Source organism: Odontomachus brunneus, unplaced genomic scaffold, assembly GCF_010583005.1.
Source record: "Odontomachus brunneus isolate Ranch 3 - 2012 unplaced genomic scaffold, Obru_v1 Obru_scaffold_058, whole genome shotgun sequence".
NCBI classification, from domain to species: Eukaryota; Metazoa; Arthropoda; class Insecta; order Hymenoptera; family Formicidae; genus Odontomachus; species Odontomachus brunneus.
This window is the reverse complement of record NW_022639508.1, coordinates 853,162-879,080: the sequence shown is the minus strand read 5'-3', so window position 1 is coordinate 879,080 and position 25,919 is coordinate 853,162. Positions and strand designations below refer to the sequence as shown.

The window sequence follows — 25,919 nt, the reverse complement described above, 5'->3', positions numbered from 1 at the left end:
TTGCAATTCGTAAATCTATACGTGACTATGTTGAAGATGTCAGAAACTAGTTGTATTTTGGTGATTAATAAATTATATGAACATTAAACGAAGTAATAACACTACCAATTAATTGCTGATCTAATTCGATTGCTCAATAAGCGCGAACGTCAGGATGTGCAAAGTACATACATACACCAGTATCTGTACGCTCTTCGCTTATAGACTGCTATCGATTATCTCTTTAATTTCGATGATGAGGGCTGTGTGCGTGATAAAAGCCACATGGCCTCCCCACTGCAACATGGATAGATCGTTGTTAGATTTTTATGGGAACATACGTACGGCGAACGTATACGAGAATCACCTCTCGCGATATTTTATACATCTGATATTACATATGTATATACACAGGTATATAGAATGACCAATAGGATGTTACTGAAATTAAACCGTTATCTTATATCTCCTTTCTCTTTATTGTTTCAGAAATATCTGTAATTTTTTCACTATTTATAAATTTCTCGTTGCAGGCATTATTATCCTTCATTATCCTTTACTATCCTTCATTGAACATTTCATCCGGTGCAATTTCAGCAACATAATCGTCATAGGTACAGAAGGTATACACCCGACTAGAATTAAATTTAGTTTCTCTTTGTCGTGTGTATTTACATCTAGAGCGATATAACAATAGGTAAACTGCGAAATATTGCAAATAAAGAGTGGAGAGAAATTTCTACCAATAAAATAGATGCTTTAATTTCGAAACGCGTACTTACTTGGCGATAACAGTTTACGTTATCAATTACTTCGCCTTTATAAAATCAAGTTATTACATACTTTGCAATATAGTTGTCCTAAGCTTATTTCTGTAGCTGGACGTTCACCATTCTTATTGCGACATCTAAGTACGTAATTGTTTTCCTTTTTTCAAGCTTCTTTGGAATATTGGAACGCTTGACTAGTCTGCACGACTGCAGTGGTATCATGAGCTACTCGTCCTCATCGTTACACGACATGACGCGTCTTAAACTGCGTAAAGGCGCACAAACTACACTATTTATAATTTAATGGGTAATAACGCAATCAACAAAACCATCGAACCACTATATAAATGTACGTATAACTAAAGGTGCTACTTAGAATTCAAGAAAATACGATTGTACAAGAATAATGAAATATTTGGAATAGTGACCATCACACAACCATGGAATTGTGAAGTTAAGACTGTAGAAACTTCAAAATACAGGCACACACACAAAACCCCCGACCAGCGGAATTTCCTTGAAATAACGCTTAAGAATTCGTGAAACCTTAGCTGTATTGTTCTCACTTACACCAAGTATAAATACTCCACCACTACCGTATTTCGTTTGAGCAACAAATGTCATTCAACAAAAATTTTCACTCAGTTCTTAACTGACAAAATACTAGATAATGCAAATCAAACAATTAGAAAAGGATAAATAAAATTATGCTTCAAAAAATTCGCTACGAAATGCGATAATAGTAACCATATTCTCTGTCGGATATGCGTTATCACATTCTTCCCGAGATGCCGAAGACTAGGGGAATAATATAACTGTACAGTAATATCCATCCTTTACTCCAGCTGTATCTCTTCTTGGTGGATATCGATTCGTAGTGAGCGACATATGGGATAATGTTTCAATAATATCGGCGCAAAAGAGATCGTATCATCTTATTCTTCATGCGCTCGCCGACGTTCATGTCTATGACCGAGTAACCGTTTAATGAACGGCGCAAGCAATGGATAAGAGAGGAAGAACACATGTCCGCAATAATACAAACTAGCGTGAATTTGATTATATCGCGGATATGAGAGCAATACAAACGCTAGAAGGACATATCCCATAGAAACGAAAGTGTAAAGCTTCAAAAAGATCCAAGCAAGAATACGCGCTTCCCAGCGGGTCTTCAACATTGTTTGCACTTTCTCGCTGTTTTTCAACACTGGTCCAATCTAGGAAGAAACAAAAAATGTGCAGTAAAAATTAAGAGAGCAAACGATAAGATAATTTTTTTAGAGACATACGCTTTGCGACATACATCATGCATATTAATAATGTACTTACGTCTCGTTCAAAGTATGTCGCAATAAATTCCATGAAAAAGCAGTGATAATATCCGGAGTGTAAACCATGCCATAGAGCGAGGAAGATCAATGTTATTAGCTGGCTGTATATCTTTGATCCCAAAAACTTCAACCTTTTGTAGATATATTCCGCGCACCACTGATTAGTGTTGATGTTGAAAGAGAGAATATAGTGGTGCAACTGTGTGGCAGTTTCAAACGTCCGCAGTTTGACGTTCGCACAACCATCCCATTTTATGCGACCTTCAGCGTTTTTTCCATTGTAAGTTAAACCGAAAGTAATGCATACCTGAAATTACCAATAAAATGTGATTGCATATTACGAATACAATCGAAAACAGAAGTACACGATGCAATTTGACTGATGTATCCCTATTGATTATTTACCCCTTCTGTAATCAGCCAACAGCTAACGTATTTGTAAAGATTAATTCTACCCCAGAGGCCAATAAGTAAGCATTTCTTTATTAAATTTTTCTTCTGGAATGTCGGCTCAAAAAGATATTGATCGGAAACGTAGAGTGTTCCGATCTGAAATATCGCTACATATACGAATCCAATGAGAGCTCGCGACAATCCCGCCCACACGCAATCCGGTAGTTTCATGGCACCAGTTTGAGGGTCCTGAAATACGAAGTGTGCTACATATCGAAATAGATCCGTATTTTCTTACACAGTTTATAATTAAGAGTAGGTCTCGACTTCGTCGGACGAAATATATATTATCAACTTAATAACATACGCGTTCCGAAAAGTGACCATTGACAAAGTCCAAGTATCGTCGCATACTAAATTGTGGCCCGATCAAGAACGCGCCTGGAAAATAGGCATACGCCGCAATTTCTAGTAAGGACGGTCGTTCCTTTAAAGCCACCCGTTTCTGGGTGTCAGACAGGTCTTCCTACAATAAAGGTCATAATAGTTATGCCGAAATGAACATTTAATACAATGAAAAAAGAAATAGTGTTCGTACGTCAGGTTTTTGACCATCCCATAAATTAAACGCGAGTCCTATTAATCTAAGTGTCAATACACACTGCGGCATTGTCCATTTTATGTCGTAATCTTGAGTGCTGGTGGTATAGTAACCTGCGTTTAAAAAATTAATTCGTTTAAGTATTCCATAGCTTAAAGTTGCCAATGAAGAAAAACTCGTGAAGTTGACTCAATGATAAAAACAATTAGAAAGGCAAAATAATATCTTTATGAAATTATTATAATAATCGACTTTTAAAGATATTTAACGTTATGACTTGTTATCTTTAGCGATAAAATATATCAATATCAATTAGAATCGTAACTAAATTAGATGTAAGTTTCTAACAGCAAAGATGTCCAGGAACGTCCTGGGGACGTTCTATGTTCTCAGTATGACGATGTTAGTATGTTCCTAGACGTCTCCAGGAAATCTTGTGCTGTTAGAGCATGTGTTATAGGTTATCGTTTTACCGTAAAGTAGGTACATCATGTTGAATAGTAACGTTATTATGACAGACAGTCCGGTGCTGCCGAGGATTGTTAAAATTAAATACGTTGCACATACTGCCGTCGATGAATGAAGTATGTTCAAATCTGTAATCAACAATTATAGTCAAAGTCAACAATCGAATAAAGCAAGTCGCTTATTTCTTTGTGCATAAATATTAATAAGATACTGCTCCGTCGAATTACCGTAATTCCAATAACCAATTGAGAGACCGCATGCTATGAAAAACATGTGCTGCCGAGTAGGATCTTTGCCGTAGAGCGTGTATCTATGAAGAAGCGCAACAGGAAATCCTGAAATCAAAGTTCACTTATTGACCTTCACACTTTTTATACGTTATCATAGCTCGATTTTAATTTTTTTAATAACTGGTGCGTGTGGAAGATCAGTTTCGCAAGATCAGTTATACACAAGATCAGTTTTAAATAAAGAGACATTGTATCTCGTTTTATGAGTGTAAATAAGCTGACATGTGTAATTCGATTCCTTAAACACTCGTTTATCTTTCGCTTATATAAGATAACGGTCCCAATAAAAATCCTATTTTTAGATCTACTGAACAAATGCATTAAAAAATTATATATTTCAATGAAAATACGGAAAATTACGTTATTGTTATAAAATTACTTTCACAAACATTATTTTTCACATTACTTATCACATTATTAAATTAATTAAGAATTTATTTACTTTAAAATCGATCCTATATATTTAGAGCCGTTATCTCATCTTTTATCTTTTACGTCTACTCAAAATCGTAAAGTACGTTAACGATGATAAAATTACACTTCCTCACAATTTTATCAGAGGAAGTATCGCGATAAAAGTAGTTGAAGAGAGGGGAGTAAATAGCTCGACACTTATTTTCCCGATGTAAAAATATCATTTGCATTTTTATTAACTACATTTATCTATCACTATATTAGCAGAACACGGTGATAATTGTTTAAATAATAATGTTTATTATTATAAAATATAATTAAATTATATCAACGGACAATGGTTCGAACTATTTAACTCGAACTAGATCGTGTTCATCCGATGACAGCATAGTATTACAGAACGAGCCTTACGCAACGATGCATGATCGTAAAAATATACAGCATTACCATTTGTATGTCACATACACAACACATACTGCATGCACGTTTTTTGTTCGCGCTTGCTTTTGTATTTCACTATTTATACGTCAAATGACGCAACTGAATTAGTTGAAAAATAAGTAGTTCTGTCAGCGACGTTAAACGATGACCACGTGTACTTTCGCGCTGAACGCGCGAGATAAAATTTAATTTATAGCCCCTTGTCTACAACCTTGCTTTAATTCTTAAGCCGTAAGAAATTGACCAACCACATTTTTTAAATAATCGACTGTGGTTTGTCAATTTATTACGGCTTAAAGATTAAAGCAAGGTTGTGGACAAGGGATAACACGCCGGTACGACAATAATAGTCACGTTTTGAGATTAAGAGTGCATTGTTTACGATATGATATAATAAACAATAAAGCAGTCTTCGATGACACGGTAGAACAATACGTTATCATACAGTAACGATTAGACGAGTGTGTAAGTTCGCAGCCACAAATTTAGAACATTATGGATCACTACATTAGCTATGGACACGGTGTATCGTGCAGGGGGGACGAGAAATGGTTATATACCGACGATAAAGCAATGCGATTATGGACAAGATTTCGATTGCTTTAGCACTCACGACTCAACACTAGTCTTCAAATAAATATGATTTCTAAAACAGGATCGCGCTTGCGTTTCGCTTGCTTAAATAAAATCTAAAGACCTTACATTTTCTTGCATATCATTGATGCAGTATTTGTACAGTGATGAAGCATTTGTGTATGACAATACGTTCTACAATACAGTACGTTCTATAGACACTCGTAAAACTGCATTTATATCGAACTACACGTGTATTAAATTTGTCCTTCTTACAGCTGCACTTTTCGCGTTTTTCTACCAGAAATTTTTCAGTCAGAATTTTTTTATCAGAATTTTTGCAGCTCTTTCGAAAACTGACATATTTTATTTTGTATCCTAAAATGAATTCATATTCGTAAAGGTTATATCAAACTGCTGATTTACGAGATAGATCATGATTTATAGAATTCATGACAGAATTGAATTGTAAACAAATATTCGAAGAATCAGGAAATTGTATTAATGAATACGTTTATGAATACGTTAATTACGTTTATGAATACGTTATCTATAACAAATTCTTAGGTCGATATCGGAATCGAAAATAACGAAACATCGATCAAACTTTTCGAGTAATCAATTGAAGAATTGATCGAGATCAAGAGAAAGAGAGAAGGGGGAGAGAGAGGGAGGGGGAGAGAGAGAGAGAGACAAAGCAAACTTCAGACATCAAATAACAGTCACTGTACATTCGACCGATTTCAATGGAATTTTCTTGAATCTATTATCACAAAAAAACACGGTTAAAACAGCGCATCCCGTGTAAGGGATGTACAGAGATATTAGAATGTTCGTTATATCACAGGACGCATAAATTACAGGGAAAGAGATCTGAGGTTTGTTTTCTCTTGCTAAATTGGCGGCATTAATTTGTACTAGTTCTCTTTTTCTCTGTCTTCTATGAAGTCTGAAGAACTGTACATTTATTTTTTATCCTTGTTCTTTCGTAAGTATACATTAACTCAGTGATAAAAAACAGACCTATGTCCCGAGTTCTGTCGTGAATGACATCATATGTAACGGACTCATGTCGTAAAGAAACGTAACAGGAAACGTAACAAGAAACGCAGAAAATACTAAAACGGAAGGCTTACCTAACAAAATCGAGACGAGGAGACGCAGCGCGGCCTCCGGGGCGCCCAATAGCGTCGACAATTTTGCGAGCCCGCCCGGGCTGTATGCCACATGACTGTCCATGGCCAATGATGATGCGTGCCACGTGCGTGTCGCAACGAGTCTCACACGACTGTCCGCCCGTTACAACAGCACATGTAATGCCACTTACGCGTGAGAACCTCGTGGCTCTTTCAACGGCGCGGTGTAACAGACACTGAACTTGCTGACGTTTGAACGTGCACGTTGGCCGCTATCGCGTTCGCGACTGCTTAGAACAGCCTGCCGCTGTTGCCGCCGTCGTCGTCGTCGTACTCGCCGCTGCAGATAACCTTCGCTGTCGTCGACCAACCACCATCACCAACCGCCGTCGCCACCACTGCCGCTGCTGCCGCGATGATCTCTCTTACGCTGGTGCTGCATCAACTTCACTGTCGTCGCCGTGCGCGACGGCGCGGGATAACAATAACGCGCCGCCGGAACGATGAACGGCGCGACTGTAGAGGATAACATCGCCATCTTTTATGTAAATCGAATTAGGACATTGGACAGTGAAGGATTCCGTGCGCGCTCAATTATTTCGAAACGAAACGCGAAGAGATAGAGCGAAGCGGGCAGAGCAGAGAGAAAGGAGGAAAGAGAGAGAGAGACAGAGAAAGAGATAGAGGGAGAGAGGCGGAACGACGCGTGGCCGAGCGAGACCGTTTGACCGAACGTTTGTCCGCCGCGCGCCCCCTTGCAACGAGCCAAGTGGGACAACCGGGAACGACTGAGGCCGACGTTATAGACCGCGACGCTTAGGACAGCAAAGGCGGGTCGGTGCGGGCGAACGCATCGGAACTAGCGTCGCGACGGCGTCGCCTCACTTCATCTCGGACAATCGATCGATCGCAGGTGCGCGGGAATCGAGACGGTGGTCGAAACGCGCGCATGCGCAATGGCCGCGGCCGCGACTAGCGGACAAGGTCAAGTACGAGGCTACCTTTTTATACGCGTGAGCTAATATTTTGAGACAAGTATGCAAAATTGGACGGTTAACGGTCGGACGTTTCATGAACTTCGTTGTAATCGGCGTAGTTGGAGATTCTGGGTAAACGTTTGCATCGCCTGACATCGAGAGGAAAGTTTAACATCCGCCGGCGCTTTCTCCGGATACTCGAGCGGAGTGAAATGTGCGCATGAGTATTTCTAATCACTTTCACTTAATCTCTTTTGCTCCTGTTGAATTGAAATTTGCCTGTCGGATGAAATCATGCAGCAGAATTATCCGAAACGGATAAAAAGTAGAGTCATCCAGCACATTCAAAAAGAAAATTTCAGTTCGTGTAACTGAATGAGGACAAAAAATTCACCAATAAGAAATATCTCTGTTATTTTGTCACCGAAAATATTTGTCTGAACATTCAGCTACATTAAGACTTGGTTGAGATAATTGAAAACAATTGTGTTGGCTGAGTAGAAACCTCTCCGACAGCACGATCTATTAAAAGATGTCTCAAAGACGTCCAAAAGATCTTCTATTTCTTTTAGACGTATTTGGAACGGCTTTAAGTCAGAGTTAAAGTTAGTAATTTGTACTGTCTGGATTCCAATAGGAATCTTTCTGTTCCTACAACCAAATTTTTCTGGTTTCCAGATGACAGAAAATCTAATTACACTGATGGAATTTTTTTCACTCAAGAGAATGCACTCAAAAGAATGATCTTGTAGTCATTAACGAAAATTATCTGGATACAAGAAATTAACTAAAATGAATAAATGATTAGCAAATATTGCAATATCGCATGTATTTTGTATTTAATTAATATAGATGAGACAGAATTTCTATTTGAATTATTTATGAAATTAAGCAAGAAAGTCTTCCTGTGGCCTCAAAAACTGATTATAGAATAGACAAAAAAACTAAAAAATAAATGAATATATAATCTTCATACTCACCTAAACTTACTTGCAGATATTGCTAGAATATTGCTGTTGTAAATCCTACATACCATAGGCAATTTTCTAGTAGATACAAAAAACAACGATAATTGTAATTTTAACTGTAACATTTAGAATTCTATTTGGATTAGAAAAACATTCTTTTGAGTGTGTGTAAATCGATAACGGGATTGAGAGGACGGCGACAGGGCAGGAGGAACGTGCACGTGGTGTTTTGCATCAATCATAAATTATTTTTGTGATTTCGCGAAATTAACCTATATAACATCATATATTTGTGTGTAGCGTAGCATTACGGGTATACGTGTGCATCACGTGAAGTCGCAAAGTCGCGCACCCTTTGTAAAACGCGTAACTATCACAGAATAAATATGGTCGGAAGACCCGCGAAAATTCAATAACGCGAGATCGCCATTTACAAAGTACGACTCTTACATAGCTTTTGCTTTTACGCAGGTACGTACGCGCACACACATACACACATTACGTATCTCCGCACGCACACACTTCACCCCGGACACGCATCCTCCTTTCTAATTGCCACGATTTGTTTTTGGCACGCTTCTAATATATTACCAGATTAACAGACTCGTACTGCAGCTTAACCTTCTCCTCGCAAAATTACATATACATAATTATCGAATTTGATGCGCTTCAAATAATGTAAAAGATTCGTCGCGTCGTTATAGTTTTGCTAATTAGCCGCGCGATAAAAAATTTATGAAAACAAGTAGAAACAAATGTACAAAAGTAGATAAACCATTAAAACGATATCATAAGAACGAACTTCATAAAACCAATATCACAGGGAAGTTATACACAATCTTCTTGTTCGGACATCGTAGATCGTACGTTTACACAGCACATCGTGTCCCACGAGAGTGAAAGGTAAATCAGAAATCTCTCTCTGAAGTATCTAGTTACGAGAACAACATATAAAAATGTATAGCTTTTCGTATAGTATCTTGTCATATTTACGTGCGCGCGTTGCATTGATACCTAAATCAATAACGATTATCTTAATGCTATTTTATTATAGCGTAACGGCGAGAACAACCATAGAACTCACAACCATGTAATATTTATCGAACCTTTATACGCTATTATGAGCAAGTATTTAAAGGAAACCAGAGAGGAAACTTGAATCAAGTAAGTTTTAATCAAGGACGATGTATGATAGTAGTTTCTTGTAAGAAAATATATATATATATGGATTTCCCTTACGCTCTCGTGTACGTCGCGATAACAGTTACTTAACTTAAAGTTTAAACTTCGACAAAATACATATTTCTTGTCTCACACCGCTCGATAAAACATACATTTCTCCTCTACAAAGGCAATTGTCGACGAAAACACGGGAAAGCGTGTACGTAGTGCGTAATGGCGTACGCGCGCTAAATCAGACATGAGTGTATGTGTTGCATATATCTGTATCTTAGAAGAAAAAGAGTACGTTCACTTAATGTTTTTCTGATGTTTACACTTTCACAATTAAAAGATAAACACTTCAAGATGTCATATATTATCGTTGGTCAATTAATATTTTAGTGATTGGAAAAAGGAAGAGAGTTAGTTTTTTTTGTGGTCGAAGGTGGAGAATTCTTCTTGGCTTGGAGATATTATAATTTGAAAGTCGAAGGTGAACATTGTCTCGTTTTCATCAAAAGTACAAGTATATTCATGTATATACATATATTTCATTGAATATAAGTATATACATTATTGTCCTTTTGTCTTATCGCGTCTTATTCGCGTCTCATTCGCGTCGTGTGTTTACGAGGCGATAGACGTCGCGTTTTCGAGACAAAAGGCTTTCCAATACATATCTCAACTTTATATAGACTCTTCATAACTTCTTATCTTAAATAGGCATTATCTTTTTTTCTCTATTATATTCATCAAATATACGCATGTATAACAGGTAAACATATTTGATTCTTTCTCTTACATACTATAGGTACGTGAACATACGCGATAAATACTTTCTTTATGTGGTCTTTGATTAGTGTTAATTATGTAAAGCGTAATTTAGGAAGCGGAAATTTACTTTCGCCTCGTGATTGTGTCGTTTTCACTGTGGCTATGTATGATATTTTGATCCTTTATTCTTTGGCTCTTTTCTTCTAAGTCCAAAAGATACCTGACTTTGAAATCTTCCGTAGAATATTAATCAACTGAACTTTACTGAAGAACACACAATCCGAGTGTTGATTGTACCAGCACGGAAGATATTTATGCAATTATTCTCCCACTCTCTGCTTATTCTCTGCTTATTCTCTGCTTTAATCTATTGTGTACATTTTGATTTTTTCCTCATTGCAAAACAATACGTTGAGCTCCCGAAGCTTGTTTACGTTGTGCAAGAAGTAGTCTCAAGTACAGTCTCAGATTTGTAGAAGTAATAAAAAATGAATATTTTCCTTCCCTTGATTCCTTTAAGAGATCGAACACAATGCACATCGAAAATTTAAGTAAGATAATACTAATCGCGAGGATCACGTAACGCGATGTCAATTCATTAACAATAATTCCATTCAACACTCGCAAATATTTAACAAATATGTATCTTTTACTCTCTCTCTTTCAACGTTCAATATATTAGTCCTTTATCAAGAGAAAATACAAACATTGTGTGTACGTGTGTGTAAGTATATGTACGCGTTATGTTATGTGTACATACACATATACATATATATTTATATATCCTCGTTTATAAACCATTTGTCTGTCGTTTTCTTTAAAAATATAATGAGATTTTAGCTCACGCGCATTCTATATACGTTAATTATCTAGTCACAATTATCTCTAATCACAAGAACTACTCTTTGAAATTCGCGCATTCTGTAACCACGAAAGTTCTCTCCTGTTAACTCCGCCCACAACTTCACTCGAGAACCGATGTAGGAGCCCTACAGTGTCGCTATTCCATATTTAGTAATAATTATATCGTAAGTTCAATAATCAGATTGGTACGTTAAGATTCCGTATTCCTCTAATAATGTGCGTCGCAGAATAATCAATTAGCCACTTTCATTTATACGTATATATATGTATATATATATACCGATCCCTAAGTTCATCGCAGACGCAAATTAGTGAATTTGCGCGTGATAAACATCGGAGGATCTAGGTCACTCGACTAAGTGGCGGAACAAATGGTCGTAAATCTATTGCCAATCTTCAGATTTCTCGCTAACATAAGCCGAATCCTATATTGCACTGTTTTCTCTATTGCAGCAAACTTGCGTTCAAATTTCCAATAATGTCGTGCACCCGAAAGATACGCTTTTTAATATAACTCCTCAGATCGTTAACATAAATCCCAGCATTTTTCTCTGTAAATTTATATCTTGCGTAAAAAGACAATTTTCTACGGACTTTTTTTATGGTAATTTCTCTCGCGTAAAAAATGAATGTAGTGGTAAATGTAACAATGTGCTTTCAATGTTTCTATTGAAACCTATTCTCGTCAATGTCAACAAGATGTCTTCATAACGTAAAACCCGTTTTTCAAAACATACTACAATGTAAGATAGTCGTTATTCTCTTGAAAACCGGTTTTTGAATAGTTTCACGCGATGCCACTTTCCATGACATAATGATTCCTTCGTGTTTGAACGATATATCTTTTCCCAGAGTAAAATTCTATCTCGTTTGGGCGATTTTTTAATAGAAACAGTGTTCGTAAGCTGGGTATAAAATCTTGTTTCGGTGCGCATTTAAAATAGTTACATGTGTCAAATATGTCGGGTCAGAATAGTCAATGTCGAGAGAACCCCGATTTATCATCGGTATTGTTATATATGTACTATTATTCTACTTTCGCTTATTCTTTATCTTTGAACGGATATCGTCGACTATCTTAGCTTCATCGATCTTAATTAATTAATTTCGATTTAAATTAATTCCTGTGTATTTGTATCGCGGATTTAACTCACGCTATACTTTCATTTAAGATTTGGCTGACTTACGATTAGCTGAAGGAGACACCAAGCTCGTCCATCAACGGAAACTTACAATCCAGACTCCGTGCTGGTAAAGATGAGATTGGTGGGCGTTGTGGTCGTCGTGTTGCTGACACAATACGGCATTATCTTGCCATGGAAACAAGAGCCGGTAGAACTGCTGTTAATTATAATCAATAGGAGACCTGAAATCGCGGCCAGAATGCCGGCAGTCATCAAGCCAAGCGCCGGCAGCTTTTTGGACGACAAAATGGGCCCTTCTTCGAGCTTGAGGTAGCACAGACCAGGTAAAATGTAGGCAAGTGGTACGGCCGCGAGAATACCGTTCAGCTCGAGGACGACGCCCAGGCAATCCGTTAACATCGAGATCAGGTAAGCCACGGACACTATCGTTAAAGTGATTATCAGGTACTTGCGATCCGAGTTAGGTATGTAAGCTTCATGTTCTTCCAACTCATCCGTGCCCTTGATCGCCGTCATGATTACCTGAAAGAGCAATTATTAGTGCTCATTAATCGTATTCTTCTTTATTTAGCCGAACAACTCGAACTACTCGAACCGCTGACCAAAAAGAAAAAACGAAAACGCACGCAGATTACCTCACGTGTGACGAAACATTCGATCGGAAACGTGAGCAATATGGTACCGCTGAACATGACTCTAGCGAAGTTCATCAGGTCATCGTTCCAGCAGTAATTCTCCATGAGATCACCCTGAACGTACGACGTGAAGGTAGCATAGCCGACGATTCCGAAAGTTGCAGCGATCACGAAGGATGTGAACAGGGACCAATGCGTCACCACATCCCACTTTTGTTGCGTGGCTCTCTCGATCGAACCGTAAATCAAGAAGGTATTGTGGTGGCACATAAACGCGAACGCCATTATACCGACGGCTGGAACGACCCCCGGCAAATTAGCAAATCTCCAGCTATCGGCCCGACTAGGACTGAAATCAATCATGCCTGTGATTATACAATTGTTTTGTTGTTCAATTATTATTATGTTATTTATCTAATGCATTCGCGATCGTCGATTGATTTTATGAGGGACACTCTGAAAATTATAACGCGATCTCACATTTGAAGGAATAATGCGGTAGAAATAGGACGTCGTCTTGCATAAGTAAAACTCTCCAGAAGCACTCACACTACAGCAGACATGGTGTCCATCCGAATAAGGATCGCGAGGAGGATGAATCCGACGCAGACCAACGAGAGGAACGAGATTTTTGCTAACCGCGCTACGTTTCTATAGAGACAAAGTGGAATGGTGATGCAGATAGTCGCCAACAGGATAACAACTTGTCGATGCGCCAAAATATTCGTCTCGTGCATACCCGTTACTCTTATCAGGACCTTTGTCACCGTGTCGCCGACGACGACATTATAAGAGACCATAGCTGAAAGATAAAGACGTTTTACACGCCCATTCCTTTGAACGGAGAACGAATGCGACGCCATTTTTAGAAAACGCGTTATGTACCTATAAACGGGTAGATAAACTGCAACGCCGTAAGAATATAGAACCCGGCGCGACCGAAACTCGCTCGCATCAGACCCTGGTAGCTCATCTCGCCGCAAATATGTCCGCTCCGTACCATGAGAATCAACGAGTAGTCGGTCAGTCCTGCCACCAAAATTAGTAGACCGATGCCGAGACCGAAGCCGGCTTGGTGTAGAGCATACGGTATTCCTGGAAGAAAATTAGCATCGATTTTTTCCACTCGTTACCATCTTCCACGGAAACGATCTGACAGCTTCATTGATGTTAAAACAATATATCGTGTGCGGATAAATTGAATTTCTCACGTCTTCTTTTCCGACAGTGATATTTGATTCGGAAACGTATTCAAATTGCATCATAGCTTCGTTTTTATTTACCAATAACACCGCTACCGATGATAGAATTAATGAAATTGAAACTTGCTAGCGGTAGACTGCTAAATTTGCCGGATTCCTCCTCCTCCTCCTCCTCCTACAACACACAAATTATCATATGAATGCGATGGAGCTATGCGTAATTAGTAGTTCATGAAGTAGAACTAATTGAAATTACTGCATATTCGCGTGAAATTTTGCGAACATACTTCTATATTTGTATTATAAAAATTAATGGCACATGCGAGACACATATTCATTGAAACGCCTCGTTACGGTTCATTTATAATTAGCTGTCAAATCGTCGAGCGAGCGTTACACCGCGTACGGTGTACGTAGTCAGCGGAATAATTTGGTGCGATACCAGCGAGCAAAAGGGCGACGCGATAAAAGCGAGTGCTGGCCGCAAAGCGAAACGATAGCGCACGTGCTAAGCCGCTTGTTAGGCCAATGATTGTGCAAATTGGCAAATATCGACAGAGCATCGTCCGTTGACTGTCGGAACAACAATGCTGAGAACGTCAATAGGTCAATTATCAAAGTTGCACGTTAATCTGTTACGTTTATCCTGGTCACAATAAATGTCTTTCGTTTATGAATTAGAATAAACGACTCTGTAATTAATCATTCGTCATTAATGAAGCCCAAAAGATTGTAATTTGCGACAGAATTCGAAGCGTAGAATTCTATATGCTAAAAAAAAATTTGACGAGTCAGAATTACACAAGTATAATTAATATACATATTAATATTCAAATTTCTGTATCAGATACGTGAGATTATAAAATAAGATCTGTCAAAAATTCTGTCGCGAGTTACAGAATGTTCAAAGCGAGTGTTGAGATATATATATATATTATAAGAATAAAAAACGAAAGTAATCAAGAGAAGAACTATACTTACCCCGACTAGTCGTCTCATGTCATCATAAGATTCCTCCGAACCAAGACTACCACCCTGTCGAAGTTTCGGAACGATGAATTAGTTGAGTAATAATTATATATTGCATCGACATATGCAGATCAGTATGACGGGTAAAACAATTTGCAATATTTTTTCATATCTTTTTGGCAAAAATGGCAAAAATGAATGTAATCTGTTTTGCAAACGAGTATATCGCCAAGTCCGAGCTGAGTCTGTGTCCGGGCACGCACACTTACTAACGAAACAAGCAAGCAACCCGTCATACTGGCTAACATGTTGATACAACATCCTGTACAGTATAATTACGAAACATAATTGATAATTTTCATATACACGCATCGACGAAATATTTAAAGATAACTTTCCTTTTTTTATTTGCTTGCATACTGTGCGTAGGTGCTCGAACATCCACACGAGCACTTTTATTGACAGTTTTAGGCGAATACGAGTTTTTTTATAGAAGAATACTATACTATTAAAAAACTAACTAAGAAAAATCACAAAAGCGAGTGTGCATCAAAGAAAATGTCATCGCAGATCTTTTTTATAATAGCTGATGAAAAAATGTCTTTTTTTTTATAGCTCGAGAAAAACGTTTATATATCCTTCGAGTCTGCAAACTATTATAAAGTATAAAAGTACTTAATTAATATTATCGTCAACAAACTATCAAAAAATCTAGTTCGGAAGATTTTTAATTAACGCGTGAGAGAAATTCAATTTATTATATTTCACGACTTATACGATCGAACAGCGAGAATTGAACGAAACGTAAAGCGATAAGAAACGAGTTTTTCTCCGTATGCTTACCGCGAATTAAGAGCGTAGTTTTTGGAATTAGAATTGATAAGAGACGGCGAAAGTGGAATAGGACTACGGCAACTTTCTCACGCTATTTACACTCGCTCGAAATACGTTCGCTGGAAATACATTGGATCCTTCTGCAGGCGTTCGCGTTAAATCATTCTGGAAGCTATGCGACAAGTAAACTCGACGTGTACCAGCAACCATCTACCTGGTGATACACGCAAGATTCGCTCGTTTCTCAAACATATCCACGCCTGACAACGCTTCTTAGAAAGACGAAAAATGCTAGTTAAACAGAAAAAAAATAAATAAACATACTTTCTCTCTCGTGCGATTAATCTACCACAAACATGTCGCTCTGCGAATACCGCAACAGTATCGCGCGGAAGCGGCAAGGAACCGAAAATCGCAACCAGGATGTCAGTCGGTTGACCACGTCTCGCTAGCAGGAGTTCTCAAAGCACTTTACTCACGTCCTCAAAATTCTTCTTCGCCGCCTCCAGGATGTAGCTCTTCTCGTTGACATCGTCAGATGCGGCGTGGGCCATCCTGGATCTTCACTGTCAAAGGTCACAAGTTGTACGAAGCTCACACGGTAAGAGGATGGCCTAACTAACGGGGAGAAATGACAAGTGCGAAAAAAACGTGCGGAACTTAAAGGGAGGAAACGAGAGAGAGAGAGATAGTGAGAAAGAGAGAGAGAAAGAGAGCGACTCGGGCAGGTCCGTGGGACGTCTGAAGTTCCGGCCTATCTTCTGCCCCTTCCTCTTCGGCTTTTCACACTACGTCCTTCCCCTCTGTGACTCTCTACTCACTCGCTGCTCCCATTCTCGTTCTCTCCCTCTGTTGAACGGGCACTCAGGCACGCGTGCGCATATATTTTCAATTTCACCAATTTCTCCTGTCTATATCTTGCTCTATCGTGAGGCCCGGCCGTTTTCCAATCCCTATTTCTCATATTCTTTCCCTCGATGCACCAGATACAATGGGTCACTAAAATGACGACCAACGATGATGTCCTTTTTCTCGCTCACATCCTCCTATCTCTCTCCCGTCAATGTACACCCACGTACGTGCGACCTATTCTCACCATCCCTTCTCTCACCTTCCATCCCTCTTCTCATTCATTATCTCGTCCTACCCTTGTTGCTCCCTTTTGCCTCTCTCCTTCTCCGACCAACCAACCGGTCGCGCGTCCCATTTTCCTTTCTATTTCACGTGCCTTCGCTCAAAGTCTCGAAGCGCGTACAACCGGGAGTTTATTGATTCCCGCGGTCGCATATACCTTCTAACCGACGATCTCGTTACCTCTCCACCATGCGTTCTGCGTACTGCATTCCGTTGCGTCAGTTGTATGAGAAATGCGTAAGCGCGCGCACTCCTCTAACTTGAATCGTTATGATACGCGCAATCTACATGTTTATGTTCTTGCCAGCATGTACCATATGCCACTAAACGTAAACTTACTAACTGCTTACCTGAAGAAAAAATTATCATTATTTTTTGGTTCGGTATAATAATTTTGCAATGAAAAATGTGTAAGAGATTTTAAAAATGTCGGCGAATCTTTCATAAAACTTTCCACAAGAAATTATATTTACATCTTTACATTACATTCACATATTCATATGTCCATTAGGCATATAAACTCCTGAAAAAGAGCTCTCATCAAAAAACTGTTGCGGGACATAATTGACTTGTAATTTCTACAGTTGCGTTTTCCACGAACATCGATCTCTTCTCTCAACGATTGTTGATGAACACTAATTAGTCAGAAACAGGACAAGGAAATCTGAAAGAGCTTCTTCAAGATGAAACGGAAGTTCATCGCTCGATTGACAAAATAGTTCGCTCGTGTAACCGCTGTCGACACCTAAGCATTTTGTGCACACAGTTCTATCTGAAGTTTTTTCGACACAAACTTCGCAAAAATTTACTGAATATCGTTATAATTTGTTGAATCTTCAAAATTAAACCGTTTTGTGTTTGTTCCTTCAAGTTCAAGCAGAGTGCGCGTCTTTGCCATTGAATATTTGATCGGCATACTGACTTAAATAGTGTCTTTACAATTTATTAGACCTAAAACAATGTCAAATGTATTCGCACTCAGGCGAAACAAGGTGATTATTTACAATATATAGATAATTATATATTAACGAAGCGATAAATTAACAAGAACAAATTTAAATCGTTTAATCATTGTTCTCTTGCAACATTGTTGATTAAGAGTAACAAAACTCAGCAAGTTTAATCACATGTATAAGCTATATCTCTGACACACGATCAATTCGATTGGATAGACACAGATATACACTATGTGTATATCGCACAACAATATTTCAATATGATTCGTAGAATTGAAGAGCTTTCAAATCGTTTTAAAATTCGTCGTTTTAAAAAGTGAAGACAATATGTAATAAAGCTATAGAAAGCTTTAGAAAGCTGTATAATGTAACTTTCTTGAAAATCCAAGTTCACAATAGTTTGAAAATAAGCTCTTCAAGTACGTATTCATGATTCATTTTTGATGATTGCTCAGTATTTACATCTCACTTCAAATTTTTTCCCTTTTTCCTATATTTGATATCAAAGAAATGTGAGCGCAAATTTTGCGTTCGATGTGACATGAAAAGTTTAAAATCCACATTCGCAGATAATAACTTGAATAACAAACGATTACGTAAAAAGTACCTTTCATATCGAAATGCAAATGAAATTCGACAAAAATCGTGAGTCATCGTCGAGGCGACTAGATTGTATCATTCGTGAGGAATACATCCTCAAGATTTTCCAGTTAAAAAACCTCCCATAGCGTTCAATGGCACGCACCACTTGCACGCTCCGGATGTTCCATTATTGTCGTGCAAATTTGCATCGCAAATCAAGGAAACTGATGACAACAAAGGACAAAAATGAAATGCGATCACGAAATTTTGTAAAAAATCTAATGGAAGGCGTATTTTCTTAAATGTATATCTATGACTGTGCCTTCTACGTCTCCACGGATATCGCTGATTAGAAGTGGCCGTGAATCACACGTCGGAAGTCAGTCACGATGCACTTTTCGTGTGTCGCAAATCGTCGGGTCCGATAAAGTGGATCGGACTCGCTGGATGGCCATATTGACTCACATATCCTCAACTACTTTCATCGGTAGTCAGCGGCGCGACGTCGACTTAAAAAACAACCGGAATTTTACTCCGCGTCAACGTCGCGTATCGCAGGCCGGCGATCGCACGATGTAACGTAAGTATATTCTCGTTGAGACTCTTGGATTCCGTGAGTCGCATCTCAGGAAAGCCTCGACGGATCTTGACGTGGTACCACCACCCAACCATTGTTTCCGGGAACGGCAGGTGCTATCGTCGGTGCACTGGCGTTCGTCAGCGCCCCGTTGATCCTTTGATCCTTCATGATCTGCAATTGCCGTGTCAGGTTGCGACACAACTTTACCAGGGACTCCTGCAAGTTATCGCGTTAATTGCAATATCTATTACGAGTCTACAACTCCTTACATTTAAGCAGTATTTAAGAGGTATTAGTATCTTTCTCATCATTATACACAATTTTGATTTCCAGGATAGAAAAAGAGCAAAAATAGTACTAAAGGAATTAAAAAGCAAAAAGAAACCTTTTCATCCTCCAGTTTGCGCAACTCCTGCTGCTGCTTGAGACTGTCGAGGCTCAAATTCTTCAGCATCTCGTTCTTATGTTGGCTCAACAATGCTATCTCCGTTTGGACCTTGAGATATTCCTGCGCAATCTGCTTGTGCTCCTCGAAGATTTCGCGCGAGCGTTCACAAGTGTAGTCTGGTGTGAGAGGTCTCAAATCGGCATCCAGAAGGCGACAAACGTTGCCCAAGTCTTCGCTCGTGGTGCTGCTACCTGCGACATCGAGTTGTAAGAATCAATTATGAGACGTTTAACAGTGCACGATGCTCCATGCTCTGCTGTAATGAAATTCGCATTGTTTCGCGGTGCAGTTGCAAAATGTACAATTCAAGGTGCAAGCACTGCCCTTATTTTTCCAACACGTCTCGAACAGTCGTCTCGTTTTTGCGAAGTTTACTGAATACTAAATAAATCTAACGAGTACTAACGCAATAGGACCCAGCAGCGTTTGAGGGTGTCGGTGCCGACGATCTCTGGGTAGTCGTCGCACATATCGAACACCGTAGTAGCTGCCGCTCGCGCGAGCCGTAGTTATTTCGACGAAGTAAGTCGCGATTATCCTTCGTATACTGATCCTGACTGCATAATTTCTCTCTCTCTCTCTCTCTCTCTCTTCCTTCGCGATCAGATTCGGCACTTGTTCATAAAAAAAAAACTTTTTCGCTCTTTCTCTCTCTTTCTTTTTCTCGGTGAGGTTTTTGGAGGTGGAAACGGCGGCAACAGTGATACCCAGGAATCACCTGACTAAGTTTTGAAAGTGCGAACGACTCTCACGGCGATATCGCTGGCTATTCAATGGAATGATCCGGGAATGGCCGTGTTATAGGAGATCAATTCCCGGTCGATCGATCGATGTCCTCGATAAAGAATCGAGCTCGTATTGCGCGCTTGGCGACCTAATCGGCGGGAGGTGCTCCTCCGTAGGGAGTCGGCTCTCTACTAAACAAACGTACGTCTATATTGGAGATGCTGACTCAGCCACACCTGCTTCTAAATACCCCCCACTCGCTGTACGAAGAGGAACGCCGCAGTATATACACGAGCCAAGAACAAAACGCGCTCTCCGCCTTGATTCATCCTCGAGAATCTCGTGCCTGATTTTTATTTCGTTTCATTTTGTTTTGTCGGTCGTCTTTTCCTCGTCTCTTTCATCTCCTGCCCCTCATCGTATAGCCTTATCTTCTCCTTCTCCTCCTTTTTCTTCTCCTTCTTCTTCTTCTTCCACCACCTCCTCTAATGTTCTTCCACTATTCCATCTCTTCTCTTCTTCGTTCTCCCTTCGCCATCGCCACCGTCGTCCTCTTCGTCGTCGCAACGTGCCAATCAAAAGCGAGTCACACGTCCTACCGATTAGTCGTCAGTTAAATTTAGTGCACGCGCACATCGCGCGGCTATTGCGGCTGCTGTACGGGCCCTTTGCCAGGGTACCGGCAAACTCCGTCTCGATCGACGAACCCTCGATGAATATAGCATGCCGAACTCATAACGTCCTTTCTTATTGCCATCTGCGATTGCGTCCCAATCAGTCACGTAATTTACTCGCCTAATAGATACTACACCCAAAAATACATCACTACCGAAAAAGATTATACTTTCGCTTCTCACACACTCACATGCGCACAACGATATACATACACGTTGAACTTTATGCGAATTTCATGCAAAAATCTTTGAGATTACAACAATAAAATAGCATAATATACGTAGACGAGAAAGACAAAGATATTCATTGCGTTATTAATCATTCGCTGATTCAGCGTGGTTGTATATGACAGAACAATCGGGACGCAAAATCATACAAGTAATAGTTGCGATCATTCCACATAGAAGCGCATTATGAGCAACGCAGCGCAAACGGTATCGCCGCGACGGAGGCGAGAGAGACGAAGATGCGGTCGAAGAAGGCGCCCGGTGAGTCAGCAGTGCTTAGTATTCTAGGCCGAAAATAATCTACTTCGTGTACCACAAAGCGCTGCTCTGTAAGCTCAAAACGCGTGCTCGCGTGTCAGCCCGCGCGAAGACATTGTGTCCATTAAAACGCTTCTACGTTATCCGACATATTAGTCATACGTTCAACATTTTTATAACCGCTGTCAAAATCTTCAGGTATTTCTTTCTCCTACTATTAATCGATCATCATCTAACAAGTCAGACGCGTTATCGTACGCTGATATCGCTGAGTACACATATTACGAGATATAGTGTTATGTGCAACATGTTTAAAACAATTACATATCCCGACATATTGGAAGAGTTGCGCGACAATCATGCGTTTATAGAAAACGTAAGTCTTCTATATATTTTAACTCGTCCTGTACTTAAACCGTTTCCATCCGGCGTAATGCGATTTCGGTAGCGTTCTGCTGACTTCCAATGGCCGTTTAAGGACATAAAATATAGATAACTCTTGTTCGCTGATATTCCTGGCAGTGTGCCTTCAGCGAAAGAGAGAGGGAGAGAGAGACAACACTTGCAGACAGCCAGTTTGGTGCCACAGCTCCTTGCGATCTTTTTTCGGCACCTGTTCTCAGAAAGGGTCGCGCGAGTATTTATTCGAATATATATTCCGCGAAAATTTTGTTATTCGCGAAGAAATAAAAATTCAGCCATTTCGTATGTGTAATATTTATACGCGGATTTTTTAGTATATATAAGATGAAAATGTGATAATTACCATTGCATGATAGTTTCTCTCGCGAAATAACGAAATATTATTGGTAAATTGACATCCAACAACATTCGTACATCTTCACATTCATTCTCAACATCACTGGAAAAATCAAATTTACGATGCACTTACTTTGTTGGATATTCTTCTTCGTTTTCGGCATCATTTTGTCTAATCCAGCCATTTTACGAATTTCCCAAGATGATTCGGAAGAACTCGGCAAGTCCCAAGCATTCTACGCACAGAGAAATAAATTTTAGTATCAGAAATCTAACGGCTTAAAGATACAACGATTATGCAGAATAGCTGGATGAGAAAGCACAATATTCGCGTATAATATTTACAGAAAAAATAAAATTATTCAATAACAGAGTTACCAACCGGGTCGCACTCCACATGCAATGGAGCAAAATTGTAGTTTTTGTGTTGTAACACAGCAAATTTTTCGTCACGCGCTGTCGGTGTCGCTGTGCTTTGCGAGATCGGTGCCTTAGTATAGTCTAAATTACTGTCCGTACTCCCAGGATAATGTTTATTCGGAACTGGACACTCGTTAGGTACTCGTTGAAATCCTAAATTATTTTGTCGGGGTAAGAAATTCGTTGACGCATCGAATGGCGCCGCATAACGTAAAGAATAGTGCAACGAATTTTCTCCATTGGAACATTCGTCCGTTTTTTCTATGGTCTTTGGAATTGTATGAATAGTACCGTTTGTAACAGAGCCATTCATTCGAGAGTCTAAAGTACTGGCCATATCTAATGTATCTTCCTTTGAGGTTTTATTTTCATCTATAACATCAGTTTCACTACCTGTAATGAGACATTCATTCATATATAGTGGAAAAACAATATATGCTTTGGAGCGACGCTTTATGCATTATACGATCACGCATGTATTAAGTATATATTATACATACTTAAAGAATACTCGACAGGTTCTAAATGGTGACTGAAAAATTCTGATAGCTCGGTCATTATCCTCACTACTTCGTCCATAGATGGTCTTTCTTCAGGTGCTTTCTGCCAACATCTATTATGAAAGTTAGCAATGTTAAATAGAGATAGACAAGAAAATTATATATCAATATTAATAAGATTTTTTTGTTGTAATTATATAGCTTCTAAGTAAATATTCTGCCATTAATATAATTAAGTAAATATTCTGCCATAAATATTGGTGTAATTTTATATATTAACATATATATGCTAATTGCATCACTTCTCTGTATAATTTTCTTACCTAGTCATAAGATCCTCAATGGGTTTTGGGCATCCTTCTATCAAAGGAGGCCTTTGTCCTACATGAACAGCCCACATTATCCTAAAGGCTGAAGCACCAATATCATCAAAGGGTTTTTTGCGTGTTAAGACTTCCCACAAAATGATACCCCAACTAAATACATCGCACTTCTCTGTATACCTAGATCCTTCAAACACTTCTGGTGCCATCCATGCGGCTGAGCCTTTATTATTAGTCATATATGTGTTTAAGTCACAGGCCGTGCCAAAATCGCAAATTTTAAGTATTTGACCACCCATAACTAATAATAGATTGGGTGGCTTTAGGTCTCTGTGAAAGAAAATTCATTAAGAATTGTTTCTTTTGTTTCTTCAATATAAAGAGAAGTGGTTATGGCATGATTTTTTTTACCTGTGTATCAATGGTTTTGGTTTCATATTATGAAGATATGCAACACCACGTGCACATTGGAGAGCCCAACTCATGGCATGACTAATAGTATAATGTGATTGAGGAGTACCATGTAATACTATAAACAAATGATTTTAGTACAATTTGTCATATAGTAACAAGACGTTGAGAATATTGTTCCTTACCATTATACAATGATCCACCTTCTGCATATTCCATCACTAAGCATACTGGGTCCTTGGTACATGCACCATACAACTTAACGATATTAGGATGGGCTACTCTTGATAACTGTCTAACTTCGACAGTGAAGGCCTTTCTCTCTCCTTCTGAATTTATGTGTTTCACAGCAACATACTGCCCTCTCCATTTTCCTTTCCATACAACTCCAAAGGAACCTTTGCCGACTACCTGTGAACGATGATAAATGTATATGAGAATATACCTCTAAATAGATGTTTGTATAGTTTAAAAACAATGATCACACATCAAAAACAAGTGTCACCTACCAGTGTGCAGTTTTTTAAAAGTATTTCGGTTTACTTGAGAATAATAGCTTTCATACATTTGAGGTTATCTTAGTGATGTATCAATTATGATTTTAAGAAAACTGACTAAATAAGTTCAGAATGTAACAATCAACAGTGAAGGGAATCTCAAAAGTCGAAATGGTTTATGAAAGTCGGTAAAACATAATCATCACCATATGAAAGGAAAACAGTACAAATATAAAGAGAACTACCTGCTCTTGTACAATTTCATTATAATCGATTTCCTCAACGAACTGCTGCTGATGGCCGATTATCTCTTTGCACGCCATCGCACATAGTCCACGTCACATGATTTTCAGGGCACATTTAATCAAAATTTGAAGGTTCCCACATGAATGTTTACTGAAATTGGCTTCAAACAGCCTCACAAATCGCCATCTTCCGAATCTGGTCTAAGGGCATTACGGCTAAACTTGTTGGGAAGGATAATGCGCCTTTACGTGTGATGTGTCCTCGGTACCTTCAAATTCAAGTTAAAGAGTTCATTCAATCTGTCCGTGAATCGTATTATTTATAAATAAGAATTCCTTCAATCTGCCGTTTAGCTGCACTATTTGAAAATAAAAACGCCCTTCTGATTCGTTGTGTTGTACTACTTGAAAGTAAAATATCTTTTGACCAGCTGACAAAACGCACCACTTAAAAATAAAAAGGCTTTGCGACTTGCTGTTGATTCCTATTTGAAGACAAAAAACCGTCTGATCCACCACTAAATCATTCTATTTGAAAACACAAAATACGTCTAACTTGTCGTTGAGTCGTATCACGATCTCGATTCTTCTCTGCGAATAGTGGCGACCTATAGCGGAGATTGTGGAACTATTAAAAATAATGTCTTGTTTTACATCGTACACTTGATACGCGTACTAAATAGTAACTTTCTATTAGATAATCTTAATATCGACAATGCATATCAACGGCGACGCATTCAATCAATATAATATGTTTTGTTGATGAGTATTATACCAGCTTAATATACTGTTGTTTATATATATCGTCGATATTAAGATTATCTAATAGAAAGTTACTATTCAGTACGCGTATCAAGTATGCACGATATAAACCAAGCCATTAAGTTTAGAGCCCGTATCAGACTATAGATTAGGATTGAGATTGAATTGAAATTTAGCCAATCAGAGCAAAATTTACTAAGCTCAAGTTTGGTGAACTTTGCTCTGATTCGCCAATTTTCAATTCAATTTCAATCTTAATCCATAATCTGATACGAGCTTAAACAACGCTAGTCGCTAGTAGTAGTCGTAACAGGTCTAACAGGTTTCTACACAAAGAAAAATACTCAAGATGATTTGCAAATTCAACAGTATTATACTAAGAATCTTTCAATACGTATCTCTTGTAAATAGTAATAATAGAATCAATTACTCTTTAATTAGTTATTTTTGACATTTCTCTCATATAATCAACCATTAATGAATTTTTCCTG

General features: G+C 38.7%; 3 protein-coding genes across 4 annotated transcripts; all 3 read right to left on the bottom strand.

The window, feature by feature from the left end:
- Nucleotides 1-33: 33 nt before the first annotated feature.
- Nucleotides 34-7,183, bottom strand: LOC116845878 (lysophospholipid acyltransferase 5). Its single transcript, XM_032819069.1, has 8 exons — nucleotides 6,397-7,183; nucleotides 3,770-3,877; nucleotides 3,548-3,670; nucleotides 3,072-3,187; nucleotides 2,841-2,999; nucleotides 2,486-2,722; nucleotides 2,079-2,387; nucleotides 34-1,966 (listed from the first exon to the last, which is right to left on the bottom strand). The coding sequence occupies exons 1-8, from the start codon at nucleotides 6,497-6,499 to the stop codon at nucleotides 1,685-1,687; spliced, it is 1,437 nt and encodes a 478-aa protein (XP_032674960.1). The 5' UTR covers nucleotides 6,500-7,183; the 3' UTR covers nucleotides 34-1,684.
- A 1,425-nt stretch (nucleotides 7,184-8,608) lies between these two features.
- Nucleotides 8,609-17,356, bottom strand: LOC116845877 (putative sodium-coupled neutral amino acid transporter 11). Of its 2 annotated transcripts, XM_032819068.1 has the most exons (8): nucleotides 16,405-17,356; nucleotides 15,935-16,216; nucleotides 15,104-15,157; nucleotides 14,204-14,297; nucleotides 13,806-14,015; nucleotides 13,470-13,722; nucleotides 12,921-13,269; nucleotides 12,370-12,807 (listed from the first exon to the last, which is right to left on the bottom strand). In XM_032819068.1, the coding sequence occupies exons 3-8, from the start codon at nucleotides 15,119-15,121 to the stop codon at nucleotides 12,370-12,372; spliced, it is 1,362 nt and encodes a 453-aa protein (XP_032674959.1). In that variant the 5' UTR covers nucleotides 15,122-15,157; nucleotides 15,935-16,216; nucleotides 16,405-17,356. The 2 variants fall into 2 exon arrangements, with proteins under 2 accessions (XP_032674958.1, XP_032674959.1); XM_032819067.1 differs by lacking the exon at nucleotides 15,935-16,216 and having other exon boundaries at nucleotides 8,609-12,807.
- Nucleotides 17,357-17,503: 147 nt separating this feature from the next.
- On the bottom strand, nucleotides 17,504-25,266 carry LOC116845876 (mitogen-activated protein kinase kinase kinase 7-like). The gene is made up of 10 exons (XM_032819066.1): nucleotides 25,112-25,266; nucleotides 24,667-24,935; nucleotides 24,110-24,335; nucleotides 23,925-24,042; nucleotides 23,514-23,843; nucleotides 23,191-23,303; nucleotides 22,653-23,083; nucleotides 22,404-22,506; nucleotides 19,563-19,816; nucleotides 17,504-19,393 (listed from the first exon to the last, which is right to left on the bottom strand). Exons 2-10 carry the CDS (start codon nucleotides 24,742-24,744, stop codon nucleotides 19,223-19,225), a joined length of 1,824 nt encoding a protein of 607 aa, XP_032674957.1. The 5' UTR covers nucleotides 24,745-24,935; nucleotides 25,112-25,266; the 3' UTR covers nucleotides 17,504-19,222.
- Nucleotides 25,267-25,919: the final 653 nt, after the last annotated feature.